This window comes from Fulmarus glacialis, unplaced genomic scaffold, assembly GCF_000690835.1.
Source record: "Fulmarus glacialis isolate BGI_N327 unplaced genomic scaffold, ASM69083v1 scaffold12076, whole genome shotgun sequence".
In the NCBI taxonomy this organism is placed as follows: Eukaryota; Metazoa; Chordata; class Aves; order Procellariiformes; family Procellariidae; genus Fulmarus; species Fulmarus glacialis.
The window spans coordinates 73,168-92,087 of record NW_009216318.1 but is presented as its reverse complement, the minus strand read 5'-3'; the positions used below and the strand labels follow the sequence as shown (position 1 = coordinate 92,087).

At 34.6% G+C, this 18,920-nt stretch overlaps 2 protein-coding genes across 2 annotated transcripts in view; one reads left to right on the top strand and one right to left on the bottom strand.

Moving 5' to 3' along the window:
• SYCP2 (synaptonemal complex protein 2) overlaps positions 1–4,271 on the top strand; it is a 28,976-nt gene extending 24,705 nt beyond the window's left edge. The window contains 9 exon segments of the mRNA XM_009579264.1: positions 126–216; positions 711–872; positions 1,194–1,321; positions 1,982–2,076; positions 2,158–2,257; positions 2,877–2,935; positions 3,267–3,345; positions 3,789–3,845; positions 4,197–4,271. Of these exon segments, the coding sequence (XP_009577559.1) occupies positions 126–216; positions 711–872; positions 1,194–1,321; positions 1,982–2,076; positions 2,158–2,257; positions 2,877–2,935; positions 3,267–3,345; positions 3,789–3,845; positions 4,197–4,271 (846 nt within the window).
• A 5,168-nt stretch (positions 4,272–9,439) lies between these two features.
• PHACTR3 (phosphatase and actin regulator 3) overlaps positions 9,440–18,920 on the bottom strand; it is a 53,039-nt gene continuing 43,558 nt past the window's right edge. Inside the window, exons 9-12 of the mRNA XM_009579263.1 lie at positions 14,895–14,956; positions 13,875–14,015; positions 12,033–12,109; positions 9,440–10,036 (exon numbers count right to left, since the gene is read on the bottom strand). Of these exons, the coding sequence (XP_009577558.1) occupies positions 10,021–10,036; positions 12,033–12,109; positions 13,875–14,015; positions 14,895–14,956 (296 nt within the window). The 3' untranslated portion in view covers positions 9,440–10,020. The remainder of the gene's footprint in view (positions 10,037–12,032; positions 12,110–13,874; positions 14,016–14,894; positions 14,957–18,920) is intronic.

Sequence of the window (18,920 nt, the reverse complement as noted above, 5' to 3'; positions counted from 1 at the left end):
CCCCCCCCTTACTGTAGTTGTGTTCATGTCCCTAGTTTAATGAAAAGCAACATAAGTGTGGATTTCTGAAGACTTCTAAAAGTGCTTTAATTTGGAAGCTGATAAATCAGTGACTTTTCTTTTAGGATTGTGTACCACCATCTCCATTGTCTGTTTCCAGTGGAAGTAAAGTACAGTCTTGGAGTGAAGAACCTTATGGCCCCATACATAAGTCGGGTACAAACATCTAATTTAAAGCGAAAGACTTTCTATGTGTCTCCGTAATGGTTGCAATTTCTCCGAAATTGCTTGCATTTTCTTTACTGTTTTAATTACCCCCAAAAAACCAGAAAATTTGGCTCCAAAATGCAGTTACTGCAAAGAGTTAGAAGCATTCCCACTGATACTGGGAAAAAAGGGGGGGCGGGTAATGGTATTATCAGGAAAAGAGGGCTTAGGGTGAATCTCTTTAATGAGCGAGTCTTGCGTGGGTCAGTGTGTTCTGTGTTCCACTGAAATCCTGTTGATCACTTACACCAAGTTCTCATATCTACTGAACATGCCATCCATAAATGTAATGCTTATTAATTTTTATATAGTTCTCAAGCATTAAAACCAAGACATATACTCCTGGAGTTAGGATCCAAAGGGTCAATAAACTCTTCTTTATCCTCCCATGTCATTGTTCTAAATAATCCTAAAATTAAGCATTGTTTTCCTATTTATTATAGGACCGACTATACAGACATTTCTCAAACGAAGGTACCACAGTGATACAGAAAGCAATTCTGATGAAGTAGAAACAAGCAAAGAGGAGGAAAAGAAAGGAAACAGAAGAACAAAGTTACAGCCTAGAAAATTATTTAAAACAGATGACGCTGTTACTTACAGGGGTTAGTTATGGAGTGGAAGTTGACTATAGTTGTGCAAAAGTTTAAAATAACGTAACAAGTCAAAGTTTTAACAAGAAAAGATAATATCTGTAAAAAAGCATTTTACATCTTTAAAAAAAGAATTAAAAATAAATGCTAAATATTTAGAGACTATATTCATTTAAAAAGTCAGAAAATTGGTATGAAAATAAAAACTGGTCTCAGCCATCTAACTGAAATAAATCTATATATAAGAAAAGCTGGTTTAGGCCCTGTTATAACTTCAGATAGGATACTTTTTCATACTGAATTGTGACATTATCTTTTTTTACTTCTCCTCAGTGTCTGAAAGTATATCTACTGTATCTGTAAAAGATCTGTCTGTTATGGATGGGGAAATCTGGGAACCTGGTTGTTCAACTATCAGTATATGTCAGAAGCTCCAAAAAGAATTTACTAAGAAAATCGAGGCAAGACATTTCATATACAATATTAGTTGTCTGTGTGGGTACATGTGCATATGAATGATAGCTTGTCTTACACCACAGAACTTGCTTAACAGGACATGAAAACAGCTATGTGCGTAGAACTTCACGAAATGACAGAATTCAAGTTTCCTTTTACGGCTTTTTTAATTCCTTTACGTACGTAACTCTCGAATGATTTTCTTTCCCAGGTCTGTTTTATTTTTTATCCTGTCTCAAAACAAGCTTATCTATCCAAAGTAATGAGCGTACTGCATTTTGATTTTTTCAAATTATCAAATCCATGAATAAAATCTATTTCCAAAAAGGAAAACATGAGCCTGAATAATGCATTTGTTCATCTAAGACAGCTGTAAGCATACATCATTCATTCCATGTGTACTTTCTCTATTTTGAGGAAATATATTTTTCAAATAATGTACTCCTAACTAAATTAGGTAGAAGTTTTATCAAAAACATAAACCCGTGTTTATTTACATTTCATTAACAGAAAGCTTTTCCTTACAGGATAGGGAGATGATAAAAAAAGGTTTTTTTTACTCAGTATGATCTGTGATACTAAGCAATTACAGTACTAAACATATACTACAGGTTTTTTTCCTAAAGTGAAAATAATCTGAATTTAATGTTAAAACATCCTCATAGAGCCGCTCACGGAAAATGGATCATTTTACTAAGCAATCATTAAGAGCTGCCCATGAGCATTTGACAACAATGAGTTACCAGCTTCATGAATGCAGGTCTGTAACAAAAGATTTATTTTAAAACACCCTTAAAATGCAATGAATACTTTCTAAAAGTAACTCATTTTGTTTTGGTAGGATCAGGCAGCTGGACAAATTTCATTTTGCTCTCCTTGAGGAACTTGAGAATTTTGAAAAAGATTCTCAGTCCCTGAAAAACTTGGAAAAAGAATTCTCGGTTTGTATTTTAATTGCTTGATCATGGAGAAAAGTGAATTCTTACGGAACCATACATTATTCATACCATCTTTAACTTCAGATCATTAATTCTGATTTTAAAAGCCTTTATTATTTTGCTTAAAGTTTGGTCAAATTTCAGATAATGAATTTGAGATGTTAGGATTGGCTAATGCTATGCTCTTAGAATTTCTATATCACTGCTATATGTTTTTCTTCCTAGAATGAACTAATACTACTACTACTTTTAATGGGCTGTTTACCCCACTTCATGAGCCTTTTTTTCAGCTGGCCTGTATTTCAGGAACAGCATGTAGGCATTTGAACCTGATTTGCTGTGTGTTCTACAACGAGCCAGTTGACATTATGGGTCTGCTACTTGTTGTAATGTAAAAATCAATATACAAGTATTAATATAAACACAGGACTATATTCACTTTTTTCTTTTACTCTGAAGGCATGGCTTAAATTATATGGAAAGTCTGATTACCTGCATAACTCCTACCTATTCTGTGATGAGTCTGTGGTTGTAGGTTATTTTATTCATATTAAATAGCAGTCAGTTTTAGTTCAGAAAATACTAGTTCCTACTGATTATCTATTAATATTTTTCTTTCCAGACCTTTTGGAAAAAACATACACATACTTTCAGTACATACATGAAAAACGAGCAACAGAGGTTAGTAGGCTTCATTAATCCTGGGTGGAGATTTGTGTTCTGTTTATTTGAGGTATAAGTTAGTCCAACTACTATTCTCTATGCGATTTCCATAAAATAGAGATAGTAGATGAGAAGATGACATTAAAATGTTACGTTACAGGAAAAATGTAATTATTTTCCATGTAAATTTCTCCACATACCTGCTGGACTATTCCAATAGTAACAATGATGGTAATATTTATCCATGCTTTTCAGTACAAATAGACTACAAATAATGGGATGTATTTTATGATGTGTGTGGGAAGTTCATACGTAGCAAAGCTATTTGAACTGCCTTTTATTTCTTTAGAATTCAGATTCTTAAAACTTCATTTGAAAAGAACATCTACCATACTGTTGACTATGAAGAACATATTTTTACTTCAGAGGTATGATGAACTTTTGTTTCTTTATTGTTTTTAATAATTTTTAATTCTTTAATTTTACCAACAGATATCAGTATTGACTTTTTTCCAAAGAAAGTCTTTATCCTCAGCATTGTATTAATGCCACATAAGTATTTTTGTAGTTTTTCATTGTCATAAAACATCCTTTAATGTAACAATATTCACTATTTTAGGGCTAGATTTCACCCATTAGAAGTTGTGTGCAATTATCTGGAAAACTGCTGCAAGATTTATTCTGTGACTTTGTTTACCAGTGTTAATCATACAAGAAAGAACAAATTTAAAACACACGTCCCGTCCCTTAGGCAGGTGGATGCATGTGCATCTGTATCTCTCGGTTATAAACCATTAAGGGATGTAATTGTCTTCTTGAAAATGGGTTACCAATTGTAAGCAGAGAAGATGCATTCAGTATCTTTTTATAGATGCATCTGATGAAAGAAGACATAAAAGGACTCCAAGAGAAACTTCTTAAAGAAATGGTAAATGAAGTTATCTTGTCCTCACTTTTATTTATTAACTATAGCTGTTTGAACACTGAATTACTAAAAATTGTAATCTGTAGTCCCCTATCAAAAATAAAAATGAGTCAGAATCCAAGTATCACTGACATGTTATACTTTAAACCTTACCTGAGTGATAAAAGCAGCAGGTAGATACGGATATACTGTTTTAGTTCTGAGTCTTAATATGTTGAATGTTGATGTAGAAAAGAAAAGTATCGTATCTGATGTGTTAAAACCAGCATATACTATGCACCAGAATTACAATACTTTAAATGAAATCTTCCTTTTTTTTTTAAGTATGTGATAAATTTAATGCTTTTTGCACAGCAAGAAGAGGAACTGTGTAATGTTCGCAGAGGATTGCAGACGTTGTTTCAATCAGAAGATAGACTTCTGAAGTAATATTTTCAGATACCTTCCTGAAATTCAAGGTGAATATAAACACTCTTTTATAATGTAGAATTTGACAACTTTTTTTTTTTACACTCAAGGAAACTATTGTAATGAAACCATATTTTCCTTAATAATATTAAAATCTTTGTGGATAAGACTTCTCCTTTTATATGTGAGATTTGGAATTATTTTACTGAATCTGCTAAAATGCAATATGTAAATTTTTAGATTTTTAGCACATGCTATTTTTTAAGAAGTCTTTAACAATTTTTATAGGTTATTTCATGACTTTCAGAGAAATCACTTTGAATTTCACTTTGAATCTATGTTTTGGGTCTGTGTGTACAGAATACCTCTTTTGTCTGATCCAGAATACAGTCAGACATTATTTGGCGATCAAATCGCCTGTTTTGATCTCAGTCCTATTTGTCTGTGGTGTCAGACTTCAATAGGAGTTTTTGAAAGAAAACGAAACTCTAAACACTTGTGCTTGAAACTATGTTGCAAATAGTTGTATTAAATATTTCAAGAAAAATATATATTGTCTGTCTTCTTTTTTTTTAAATGATGTTATTACTATTTTGCTTTAAATCAGTAACACATATTTGTAAGTCAGTTAAGTAAAACTTACTGCTGCACAAATATTTCGTGTAAGACAACAGATAGCAAGAGGGTCTGCTATCTGTGGCTCAGAAATATATCCTACGTACTAATACAATCTATTCCATATACTAGATTTCAGAAGATTTTCTTAGAAAAAGACCAGTGAGTCATAATTTATACTTCTCATATGTTGCCACGTATCAGCTAGAAGGTTTCTTCTGAATATTTATGATGTGCAACTTCAAAGCTAATATTTCTTTTAATTTGCTTTTAAATTAAACAAAAAACTACCTTGTATTTTATAGTTCCTTAGCAACCTTTTAATCTTTTTTAACTTGCAATCCTGCATGTATATACTGTGAACTTTTCAGGCTCGGAACGATACCTTTAATATTTTTCATTTAAGTTCTCTTAAAAAATGGGGATTAAAAACTTAACAGCTGATCAAGAAGTAACGGATGTAGAGAATAACTCATAGAATGTGCATGTCTTGGAGCTTGTCTACATTACCACATGCAGAGCTGCCTCTTTACTATGGAACCGACTCCAGAGTAACACTCCCAGCATCTCAGGAGCCTGAGCTCACTCAGCACCACACTAACACAACTTCACAGCTTCTGGAGCAAGGCTGAAGAGGGTACATGCTTGACTGTAGCTGATGTTATAACCACGGAGGTCTCAAAAAGAATATATTAGCCAATTTTGGGGTAACAGCTCTTCACAACTTAATTACTTTATAGCCCTTACTTTACATTCCATTATACTTCTTATGTTGTCCTTTGGTTGTAATTAACATCATACACACTTCTCTGTCATTTGTTCCATTATCCCCTCTACCCTCTGAACTCTTCTGTTTTTTCTCAGTTTCCTTTCTATAGTCCTAATACTGCTTTTATTATCAACACAGAGACCTTTACTTACAGTAGTGATTTTTAATCTAATTTTTTTCTCATGTTACTGAAACCACTCAGTCTGTCTCTCTTATTTATTTTCATTCCAGCTAGTTCAGAATGCAGCTATTATGCTATATTGCTATTGTCTAATATTTTTTTAAAAGTCTAATAGACTGGCTTTCATCATTTTAAGTTGTTGGCTGTTATTTAGGTCCTATGTTGATTTGACTTCCTTCAAACCCACCAATCATTTTTTCAAAGTTACTGAAACCACTCAGTCTGTCTCTCTTATTTATTTTCATTCCAGCTAGTTCAGAATGCAGCTATTATGCTATATTGCTATTGTCTAATATTTTTTTAAAAGTCTAATAGACTGGCTTTCATCATTTTAAGTTGTTGGCTGTTATTTAGGTCCTATGTTGATTTGACTTCCTTCAAACCCACCAATCATTTTTTCAAAATATTTATCCAGTAGATTTTTCTCACCACTATCTGCATTTTTGGTGATACTTAACCAGTTTCCACTTATTAACTCTTTGTTGGCTTGCCCATGCAATCTGTCTGTCGTACAGGCACTTCATATATCTTTGATTTATCCTTTGCTGTTTCTGAGAGTAACCATTTCCTAAAGTTTATTTTCAGAGGGAAAAATGGCATGATTTAAAATTGAATTTTAAGGCAAAGTTAAGGTAGAAAACTCTTTGACAGAGGTCCTCAAAGAAAATGGGAAAATCTGTTGATTTCTAAATTACTTCTGTATCTTTATATTAATACTGTCTTTAAATTAAAGAAAAAAGAAAAGTCCATACTCATAGATTAGAGCCTGAACTCAGCACTCACTGCACAACCTACTGTAATTTCAAAGTTTGCCTCGCTCAGAGCCAGGGGGTGGGACCCAATGACCTTGGGAAAGGACCTAGGTTCTTGCCAACCTAAATTAATCTATGACTTCATGAAAAAGATTGCTTTTATCCTTATTGAAAATACCATCTTTAAAAAACAACTTCTTAGATCAGAAATGGATGTGATAGATTTCTATCCAATGTGCACTGAGAGTAGAATTCAGAGTAATTGGTGTTCTGAGACTTTATTGATGGGAAATGGCTTATTGTAAACAGGAATAGTTGTAAATGAAATATATTTCTTATGAATTAAATTTAAAAACACAAGGCTGTGTTGTCTCTGGAAATTACTATATTGAAATTGCCAGGAAATAATTTGGTCCACTCATCCCATCTACGTTAGGTGTACTTAGTGCTTTTCTAATTTTTCTGAGCCTCTGATTTTTGTGTTTGGTTTTTTTTTGAGCCTGTGATCACTGTCATCTCCACTAGATGGACCTCATGAAACGCTAAACTTTTTTTTTTTTACTGGTCTAATTGAATTTTATCTGTATATGAAACAGTATTTTTCTCTTAACTGTACACGGTTTTAAAAAGTGCACTGCAAGGCCTAAATTCTTTTCTTACAGTGAGTACATATTGGAAAAACAGTACAACTGCTATTTTTAGTGAGGACTCATGATAAAATAGAAGAATGAAATTTTACTGTCCACCTATCAGTCTTTACCCCACCCCATTAGCCTCTAAAAGCTTTGAGCAGGTACAATCAAATTTAACAATTGTAAAAATGTGAAGCATATCATAAGGGAGTGTTCACAAAGGCAAAGTTCACCATAGGGGGATTGCTTTTTTAATTTTTTTTTATTATTTATTTTGTGGATGGGAAACCCCAGAGGCCATTCAAAGCAGACACCTAAAGGAAGTGAGAGGAATTGTGCACTGCAGGCCTGTTTGTTTCTTCCATTGGGAAGAAGAGGCACAAGAATGATAGAATCATAGAATAAGAATACCTTAGAAGAAGAATACCTTCCTAAGCTAAACATGCCTTCAGTGGATGCCATCCTAAGTTGCAGCAGTAACCGAGCACAATACATGGCCCAGTGGATGCATGCAGTCTCCAAACAACTTCATACTTGCCCACCAGTGAGCTGACAGTACTTAGCTGACAATGATCATGTGTGGCTCTGAAGTGGTCACAACTTTCTGTCTCTTACCAGACCGAAGCAGAAAAAAGGCTGGGATGCTTGTGATGGAAGGACAGCTGAGAACATGGGGAAGAAGCGAAGCATATTGCTGCATAACTACAAGACGGTTAAGTCGCATTAGTAATACAGCTTATAGGCATTGTTTGAAATTTTAAAAGCTGCTCTAAGTTACCCTTAAAATATTTTTGTTTATTATATTTTTCAACATCATTTTAATGTGGTTTATACAATATTTTTATTACCAATGAAAGTATGCATCGCTGCTAAATAGGAGTGTTACTTGCATGGATTATTAGCCACGTTTGTAGTTAACAGTGAGTCATCTACTGTTCTCAAACTAAAACTGGTTCTTCTGCTGAAAAACTTTTCCCTCCTTTCTGTTTATCCTTTTTGTATATTACACCTATCATCATATTGTTGTTTAGAATTAATAGTATTTTATTAATAATAAAATTAAAATGATTGATAAATATAATTAACAGTATGTTATAATGTTACATGTTTCTGTGAAAAGCCAGCAAGTTACAAAATTGCAATAAATAGGAAAAAAAAAAAATCTTTGGATCAAGTAATTGGGTAATTCAAGTCTTCAACTGATAGTCACATAAGTCAAACATTAAGAAGTTGTATAAAATTACAGCTAGCTACAACGAAGCTAGTAAGCTTCACTGGTCCTGGGCACCACATCTCCCATGATTCCTCAATTTCTTCTAGCATTGTCCTTACTGACATATATTTTAAATGTTGTGCTGTATGTTCTTACCTTCCATTCTTAAATGTTAGTTTATCCAATAACTGTATTTATGCTACTTCATCCCCACACTGAGCAGCAGAAGAGAATTGAAAGTTAGTCCAGCCACTGTTTGCATTGATTCTATTCACCATCTTGCAGCAATTCAGTAGTAGTCTATACAAACAATTTTACATACCGTATTTTCTTTATTATTTTCACGCTTCATGGAGATCATCTCAGTGAAGCTACAAGATCAAGAGTGCCTTTTTCAAGTTTTTAACATTGAATGACTTCCTAAAAGGATAGCATTTAGGATTCTTGCAGAGAAATTTTTGTCTTGTGAGTGTATGTGCCGTTTTGTTGCTGTCTCGTCAGGCATGCTTTCCAGCTATCAGTGTATTTTTTTTCCCTAAGTTTTCCCTTTTATTAGTATTTTAAGTAGAATTCTCAGATGCTTCTAGATGTCAAGCATTATTAGAAAGTCTGGCTTTACATTTTTCTCAACCAGTTCTATTTGCTTTATTACTAGCATTTAGTAACTTTTTTCTTCATACTGTCAAGAAAGCATTAAAATCATTTGTTTGCTAAACATCAAAGTACATTGTTACATTTCTACCCATGGTTGTCCAATTTGGTAATTTTGAATGAGAATAACAGTGAACTTAATTGTCATTCTTTAGAGGGCCAGAACCTCAACTAGTGTAGAATGACAATCATGTTATGCTGGTTAGGATCTGGTCCAAAACATCGATATTCCACAAGGTGGAAAACCTTAGTTAAGATCATCCTATTGAAGACTCTGTGTTGGTAAAGAAGCGGTATGATCTGGTACATAATAATTGTAATCTCTTCCCTTCCCATTGTCCCTGGGGGAAAAAAAGAGCTTTAGGAAACATGTTCATTTCCTGCAATAAGTAGTCATTTAATTAAAGAACAAAAGTAACAGGAATCAAAAATGCTTGCAGCTGTGATTCTGTTAGACATTATATAAAAAAGAATGAAATTATAATACATTAAATTAGTTTTTAGAACACGAACTTAAGTGTTTTACAAACTAATTGTGGTAAGTTCAAAATGTCTTATCAATATAATACTGAATGACAGTGTGTCATGTCCATTTATGTCAGAGGCCTTGGAATGGTAAAGCCTGTACATGCACAACATCTCCTTTTCCAAGATAGACTGCAAAACAGTTTAAAACAAGTGTTAAAGGAGAGTAGTAGGTTCTTTCAAGTAGCTTTACTTCAGTCTTTTTCAGCAGATCATCCCACTCCACAGGCCATCGCTCTTCTGACTTCAGAGCGAAGTACATCTCTGGTGTTTCTTTCTGTACGTAAGTGCTGCAGAGACCTCATCTGCAGAGTCCTTCTTTCACATAAACATCAAGGTATCCTGGACTGAACTTAAGACTTACATATTCCCTGATGTGTGTTCAGCAGCAGTATCAAAAAGTAAAGACAGATTCTTCTCAGAAGAAAATTTCTATGGCCTGTGAAATCTAGGAGAAATAAGAGAGACTTCTCAAACCACTTTGAAATTTAAAAAAAAAATATATAATTTTTTAAAATTCTGTGTTAGATTTAAAAAAACAGTATTCATTCTGTTTAAAGGTAAAGTAACAGCATTGAAGAATATTAGCAACTTTAAGTCTTAATTTTCACCAACACATTTCCACATATCCACATGTATGCCGTGACTGTAATGCAGTTAGAGTCCTCAGGGCCCAGTCTAACCAGTTTACAGTTATTTGGGAGTGCAAGTGCAAATATAGGTGTGGGGTTGATTTTAGTTTTTTTTCTTTTAGGAATTAAGCCACAGGTGGTCATTGGTAGAAATATTCTTTATTGTGCAGTGGTCTTGTTACTTTGTAAGAATTAAGCAATGTTGAGCTGATGCTTTGGAAAATATGAGGACATACTATTGGTTTAATGTACAGTAATCTTAAGAGTCTGTCTGGAATAGATACACTCTTGCTCTGTAGGCTTGTTCTTTTGGCTGAGGTATGTAATTAAAGTCCCAATCATTTGTAATGCCTTAGCACTAATTGTAAATTGTAAGCCTGTTTACTCCTAATATCCTGAACAAATTTCAAAATATATCATTATAATCTACTTAAACTCCCCAGGTAGCTTCAATTAGAGAAGGTATATCTCACTTTCAGACTTAAACTGCAGCCATCCTATTTTGTTTTTCTTATATTTCATTCTATCAATGCAGTGATTCTTACCATAAACATTGAGTCTGAGTCCTGTAATGTTAAAAGGGCCCCAACAATTGCATGAACAGTCTAGAATTATATAAATATAGCATTTAATCAATGTACATTGCATTTATGACTCAAGTGTATTTGCCTAGACCATCTTTTCATTGAACATCTAAAGCTCAGTTAAGCCGGAATTCATTCCGAGTTCAGAAATAAGCATGGAAATGTGGGCCCAGGCACTGCTGCAGTGAGCCTTCCAGAGTGCGAGACTGCACGCCAAGTTCCTTAGTACAGTGTTAGGCAACTTATTTTAGCAGCACGCACACCTGAGAGTGCTTACAGACATGGCAAGAGTACACTGTGCTCCCAGCAACTCCTAAAATTGTGTTTTAAGAGCAATTGGACTTGCTCAAGAGACCGAATAGAAATTGTAGGAAATAACTGATTGCTATTTCAATTTTTCTCTAACTAACAAGGTCTTTTTGCAAGTAACAATGGCTGTGGAATCAGCTTCTCTCACATTTTTTCCCACTTAGAAAAGGGAAATGAATGTTTTCATGCACGTTCAAACATAGTACCTGTCATCAGTGCTGGCACATGAAGCAAGCACTAGATTGACTAGGTTCACTCTGGCCCAACCACTTGGAGAGTGACAAGAGTCCAAACCAGTTCTCTCTCCTAACCTCTCTGCTGGACTGCCATTAAGTGTGCTTTGGGGGTTACGCTCCTTCCAATAGCAACTGGACTGACATTCGAGTGATACTGAAATCTACAGGCTGAATCCATTAGAACAAATCCAATTAGAACAAATGTATTATGGGCATTATGTATGTCTTGTTATGGTATGTAGAATTTTCTATTTCTTAGCAGGGAAGTTGCAATGTTTGTGATAATAAGGTTGCACATAAGTACATTTAATTCAAAAACCTTTATATAGTGTATTAAGTTGTTCGTCTACTTTAAAAAAAACATTTTGTTTTCTATGTTACACCCTACATTTAATTTTTTGTCATAGCTTTTGAATCTTTGGTGCAAAGAATGCAAGCTGACTGATGTTCTGGAGAAGGTCTGGGGGCTTCTCAGTATATGCTAATCAAAGCAAAACAAAAAAAAAAAAAATCAGAAAAGCCAAGTTCTGAACAGGAAGAGAAATATTTCCATTTTCTTTTAAAGTAAAGCTTCCTTTGCATATTCTTCTCCACATCCAGCATATAAGAGCAAAATCTACAGATTCAGGACTCAAGCAGACTGCTTTTAGCAGGCAGTGGAAATAAATAGCTGGAAAACTGACCGTGTCAAATGTTTGCTTGATGCATGTACCTCCATTTCATTACTTTTGTATTCATTTAGCTCTTTCCGAATTGCTGCCTAGGAATTGAAAATAGAAGAAGGTTAACAAATAATTTTGTATTTATAAGCATTGTAAAATACTGTACTTGCAGAGCAGAACAGGAGTTTTCTAAAGTAGAAATAATAGGTATTCGGCATAGCAAAGCATACTATGCCAGTAGAGATGCTGAATATTTAGGTTATATGGATTGGTGATATGATACTTCTCATCATTCATTACTGATTGCTGAAAGGGTCACTTCTGTCTAGAAGCAATTCTGACAGGAGAATAAAACCACAGTGCTTATTGTCTCATATTTAATAAGATTCCAGTTAAAATTTATTAAAGATTAAGAGAAGTTGCTGAGAAATTGATCAGCTGGTCAACTGACTTTTATGGAATTTCAATGTGTGTCATTTTTTTAATAAAAGTCAGACTGTTTGCCTTATCACAACTTGCAAATACCAGTCCAGACTGTATTATCACCTGTATCCATAGGATTGCAGAGTCGTAAGTGAAGAAAAATGTTCTCTTTTGGTGCTTAATATAATGAAATTCAAAACTATAAAAGTGAGAGCATTCTTTTGTTTAAATGGCAACTGTGAGTGAACTGGAACGTACTGGTGCTTTCACAGATTCTTATATATTTGGTACTTCATAGTTTAGCTACCTAAAATTACGAGGCTTGTACCCATGCTCATGTTTTATATCAGACATTTGGCTTATTAAAAGAAAAATGAGGAAAAATAATGTATTTGTCTACTCTGAAAGAGAAGTTTTTCAGTCACAAATGCAATGGTCAAAGTCCTGACCCTGAATTCCTGAATGGCACCAGTATATGCAGTTGAACTCTGTCACTTTCTTTTTAGCTTATAAGCCTGCCTATTTAACAATATAAAAACAGTAAAATTAGGAAAAGCCTAATTTTAATACATACCCAATACATACAAGGAAAAATCATTCTTCCATTGATGAGCTCAGGAGAGCTCAGGAGAACAGCTACTGTAGTAGAAATACATTGTTCCTTTTCTATATGAGTCCTCTAAAACCATTTGTTAACTTTTTGCTGGGGAGACACTGGAATGGAGAATGAAGTGTTCGATCTCCACATCTCGCAACAAAGCAGTAAGTAACGGTCCTGAATGTGCCATTTTACCCAGTAATTATCTCAGCATTCCTACTCTTTCTGCTTGCTGCAGCTCTGAAACTTCAAAACTTCTTCAGCAACTGTTCTATCTGGAATCATGCTGAACTATTTTTCCTACTACTCAAGCACCTAAATGTGAAAATTAATTTAGGATGTAAATCAGCTACGTGGCAGGTATGTGATAGAACAAAAACAAGTGTTTGTTTATGCTCATGAAAATGTGGGATCAAGTGACTCCTTGAGCATTCAACAGGAAAGGAAATATCTGCATGTTTAGAAACATAGTGGAGGATATTTGCATGTCTGGGACAAAACTTCCAGTTTGAGGATAAATGTTAATACTGCATTGGTTGGAAATGTTTTTGAGTTGTAGCCCTAAAGCATTAAGAAAGATTGTATCCACCTTTCCCCCCCCTCCCCCGCCCCGGTCAGTTGGTGGGCTGGGTAGAAGCCTTTATAGTGCTAAATAGGCATTTTTATAAATAGCATTTTTTATGACAGTATGCATTGGGCAGTGTGGTTTCAGCATAAAAAATAATGGTAACATTTACAGAGATTAAATGTCCCAGAGGTTAAATGTCTGTGCAGAATCTGATGTATCATTATAGACAAAGCAAGTAGAAAGCAGTAATATGTCATTTTAATTATGTCAGTACCTTATCTGCTGCTGATAGTCTTGTCCACGGTTTATCTGCTCGCCTGTCGTAGTCCTGTGCTTTTGCCACTTCCACATAATCACTGAATCGAATCAGGATTTTTCTGTCTCTTAGTTCATCAACTGTAGGTCTCTGGTTAAGCTGAATTAAATAGTTTTGTAAAATAAAACCAGTGTTAGTAACAAAAATATCAATAAAATGTGCAACATTTTCTGCTTCCCATCTTAGCTTAGTGTACATTTATGTATATGGAAAAAAATCCCAACCCTTGGAAATTCCAGGGAAATATTCAATCCTTCAGAGGATTGTTAGGAGACTAATACTGGTTTAAATGGAGTTGTGGGCTACAGCACAGTGGCTTTATAATGGACAAAAGAGAAAAATATTTTAACCTGGATATTGATAAAATGCATTTACAATATGTAAAAGGAATCATAATGAATTTGTTATGATCTATGTATAATATCATATGCTGTAGGAGTTTTCTATTACAGTCAGCGGCAGATTATCTGTGTAAGGTTTTCAGGACTGGACCCATTGTAAGAATTTCAATTTGGCTTTAACAAGTTATTGGCATATTTGGCTTATAATTCCAGTAGGGATTCCTAGGAACAGAACAATAACAAGATCTAGTTCTGATCCTGAGAATACCTTAAACGCAAAGAGAAATTTATTGTGGGAGCACACCTGGTGCTCAGCAGGGAGTCAGCTCTACTACTGATTGCTACAAAGAACGAAGTAGTCCTTTTCTAGCAATATAGTTGCAAAATACGCAGTGTGCAAGCAAATACCCATTTCCTGATTTGAAGTTTATATGTAAATATTCTACTAAGTCTCATGTAGTTGAGATAAGGTAGATATTTTTATAATTCGTATTACTAGATACCATTATCTCAGACATTGCTGAGGAGGATGTATATTAAGGGAGGTTTTGTACAATAATGACCTTTATGACTGGTTGATGTTATGTTAGCTTTGCTAAATTTCTAAAAACTAATAGAAGGTATTGCAAGATTTTACCTTTCTTGTCAGTCTCTGTTTGATTTCCCTTCTTTCTTCCTGTTCTGTTTGATCATTTCGTTCTGCAGAGAATATAAAAAAAAAAAGATGACTTTCCTCATGAGGAGGATTAGTATTTTCCAAAGTTCCAGGCAATAAAAATTAGAGCACAGAAAAATTAGTAGCTAGTTCTTAGTTGTATGTTTTGTTAGTTCAGTACATCTCTCTGGTTCTCTATTAGAACATATAGTTACCTCTCCGTAAGGACAACGAACTGGTGCCAATGTCAGCTTTTCCTGTGCTCTAAACTCTAATTCCAAGGAGGTTTAATAAAACAACAGCAGCCACACCAACTCTCCAATTGTATAAACTTTAGAAGGAAAATCAAAATATTCCATAGTTATTTTTTATTCTCCACGTTACTGGAGCCATTCATTGCTGTACATGCTGCAAAGACTTATTGCAGCAGCTCCAGGGAAACTATGTTCTTTCCTGTATAACCTTATTCTCAGGCTGCATCTTTAGATGGTCACACTGCCACAGTAGTTATCTTTGACTTGCATGCTTTTTTTCGCTGCTATTCAGGATATGCCACTGACATTAGAACCTCTGTCCTCACGGGGTTTTCTTTTGTAGCGTCCCATTCTAACCTAAGCCAGCTTGCTTTTGTGTGTTGTGCCTATTAACATTCAAGCCGTGATAACTCCTACACACTGGGTCTAAAAATAGACTAGAGTGCTGTAACACTGTGTGAAATACATCCTTTGCCTTAGGAAACCAGTTAATGGCGTTTCTATTTCTAGTACTATCTGTTACTAAATTCAGGTGTGAGCCTATGACCTGAACAAAGCTGAAGACCTAGACAAAAATGTTTAACCATTTTGGGATTCTCTAGATATTCGTGTGAAGTTTATTATACCATTTGCATTAGGTATTTCCAGTGTTAAAGCACACACGTGATTTTTAATATGCCTTGAAAAAACACTAGCACTGCAGATGAGTTTCCAAAATTATATTTTTAGTAATGAAGTATTCTTCTCCCTTATTTTTACGCTCATTAGATTACACTGAAATCATAAGTATCTATTTAAAATAACATAGTATTGCATAGCTACAACTGGCTATAGCAGAAATGTAAATCAAATGAATCTAAAATGCTATAATGTGCTATATTACAATTCGGTGGCAAGGCATACAAATTTAAAAGAGAATAGGACAGCTAAAATTAGTGCTCTGTCAGGGCTAGGCAGCTATTTAAGTCTGGAATGTTTAAAAAGAGAATAGGCTTTAAAAAGTAGAGTGTATTCTAAGATGTAGAGATACCTGCAAGAAGTTACTAACGTGCTTCACTGAGTTTTAATTCACCACTTTTAGAGTAGATATTCCTATCTATACAATTTTATTAAAAGAAGAGAATTTTCTGTCGCTTAGTGCCTTTTTGAGATATGACTGTGATATGCACTGAGAGAATTCCTAAAGAAAAACCACAAATACACATTTCTGATCAAGAAATGCTTTTCCAAATATACTAAACATGTATAGTGACCCATTTCTCTGAGACATTCACTCAGGTTCAGTGCTTATTCTGAGCTTCAAGAAATAAAAGAAATAGTTATTTTAGAAAAAATAAAACAAGATTTGATAGGAAATGCTAGCAAGGGCATTATAAAACTCATGCGTTATTACAGAGACAAACCAGAGAGGTTCTTCCCATCAACATCGCTCTGCCTACACTTGGATCCATTCATTAGTGAGGGCTGGTTTTATAAATCTCAGTAGAGAGACACTCCCAATTATGAAGTGGCACGTGCAGTACTGTAATTCATTTTGCTGCTCTGTGAGTTATTCAGGGAACTCTTAGCTGTGCGTGACACTAAAACAATTCCTGGTGTTAAGAATGAACGGGGGATTGTACAGTGTGATTTAAGAGATGCTGCCTTCTTGAATGTGAATGTCAGCTTTCTGTTGAATACAGGAAGAACACATGTGAACACCTGGGTCGTGATTTTAGTTCATATGCTTTTCGTGCTTTGTGGTAAACCAGCAGTGTTTCTATAGTTAAAGTAAAGGACTTAGAAGATCAACAAAGTTGTAAGAAAGTGTTGGCTTTAAGTTTGCTTTTTAAGTATTACTTTTATCTCAGGAACATCTCCCTAAGGGAGATAAGAAGTCACTTTTTTTAATCTTACCGAGATTTGTTTTAAAATAACATAGTAGTTGCACTTAGGCATTTGCAATATGCTTCTCATTTTGGCAGAGTTGTACCAATGTGAATTATTAGTCCATAAAGCAGCTTTGGGGGCAGCATTGCTTCTGTTAGCAGTATGTATTATGAACATCAAAGATGTTAGGAAACTTAGGATGCAACTGTACAAACCCTGACAACCTGGAGGACGTTGTTGTGATTTCACTGAAGGGCATGTATACTGCTACAGCTTTGCATGTCAGACCCAATCCATGTGTTTTTAAAGCCCGTAACAAGAATGTCGATATCCCTATTAATAAAAGGTGACTTTACTAATTTCCAAATTCACTCAAAACTGAGACTAGAGTTGTTGCATCTGTCCAGCCTTTTAAGATTACAACTGAAACAGCTAAGCGATGACCTTAACTCTTTACAAGATACCTAGCTTTTTATATAATGGAAAAGGTAAATAAAATAGAAGTGGTTCTGATCTCAGCTGAACCTGTATAAAGCCTGAGCAACTGAGCTGAAGTCAATAAATTTGCTCCACGCAGGGAGCTCTTTAAATGAGATATACAAATCTAGACCAGTATGTTTAGCTGGCATTCAGGAAATATCTTTAATTCTGCTTTATCTTCTTTCTGCTTTATCTCTCTCTCTAAGCTCATTATATTAATGTATTCAAACTTTTTTATTATTAAAGCTGGTCAGTTTAACCCAGATTAAGGATGTAACCAGCACACTTCAAAAAGTAAACATAAAGGAACAGATCTTTTCAGTAGAGATCAGCTCTTCCTTAGCTAGGAAAAAACCCAAGGAAACAGATTTTCAGAGATCTTAGGTACTGACCCGTGAAAATCTGGCCCCACATATTTCAGAATCTTGGGTTACTGCTTTTTCTTGTCTCTTGTGGTAGATGACAGGTGAAGTTAGGCCAAGTTCATCCATTCACATTTGCAAAGAATATATCTTTTTCTCATTTAGCTATGCACGTGTTAGATGGTACCTTTAATTTTACCATGTGCTATATATGCATTGGAACAGTACTGGAAATACCAATAAATGTAAGTTGTCTGTGGAATTCCTTTGTGTTAAAACTGAAATGAAATCCCCAATAACTTCAATGGCAAGAGCATAAGTTTTTTTCTGTGAACTACTAAAAGTTCTGAGACATTAAATTTTAGGTAACAAAATGTAGATAACTTTATCCCTAGCGAATTACAATCACATTAATTATTAAATATGAATTAAATAGAATAGGCAGCATTGCTTGTATGACATAAACTTATGTGGCTTTATGTTTTATGCTTGTTTAATGAGAAACAAACTATTGTTCACATCATTCTGTTTTTTGTCTTTCAATACTACATAGACCATGAAAATAACAGAAGCAATATACTTTTCCTTCAAGCAGATGGCCTCCCCCTTTCTCCTGTCTGAGACCCATAATGGAGACAATTTCAAAGCTCTCTCTCACCTTCCTCTAACTTAGAGGATTCCCAGCACTTGTAAGGAAAGGGATTATGTTCATCACTTGTTTGATGCCCAGGTCAGAACACCAATCTTTAGGAACAGAGTTGCAAGTTTCTGCCTTGTGTTTATTTGAGAGATGTTGAGAACATTCCCCTGTAGCAGGATCTATAACAGGCCTGGAACTGTCCCTCTAATAACTCTAGTATCTCAGAATGATTTTTCTTTGACTTGTCTTTGGGAAGTCCTCTAATGATACTAACAAAGGTACTTGCTAGGAGAATCACACCTCTGCAAGGATGCTTTCTCCATTCCACTTCAGCCTTGGTGGTATTCAGTGTATGGTCTGCCGTGACAGTCCACATCTTGAAAAACATCAGTCCAATTCTCAT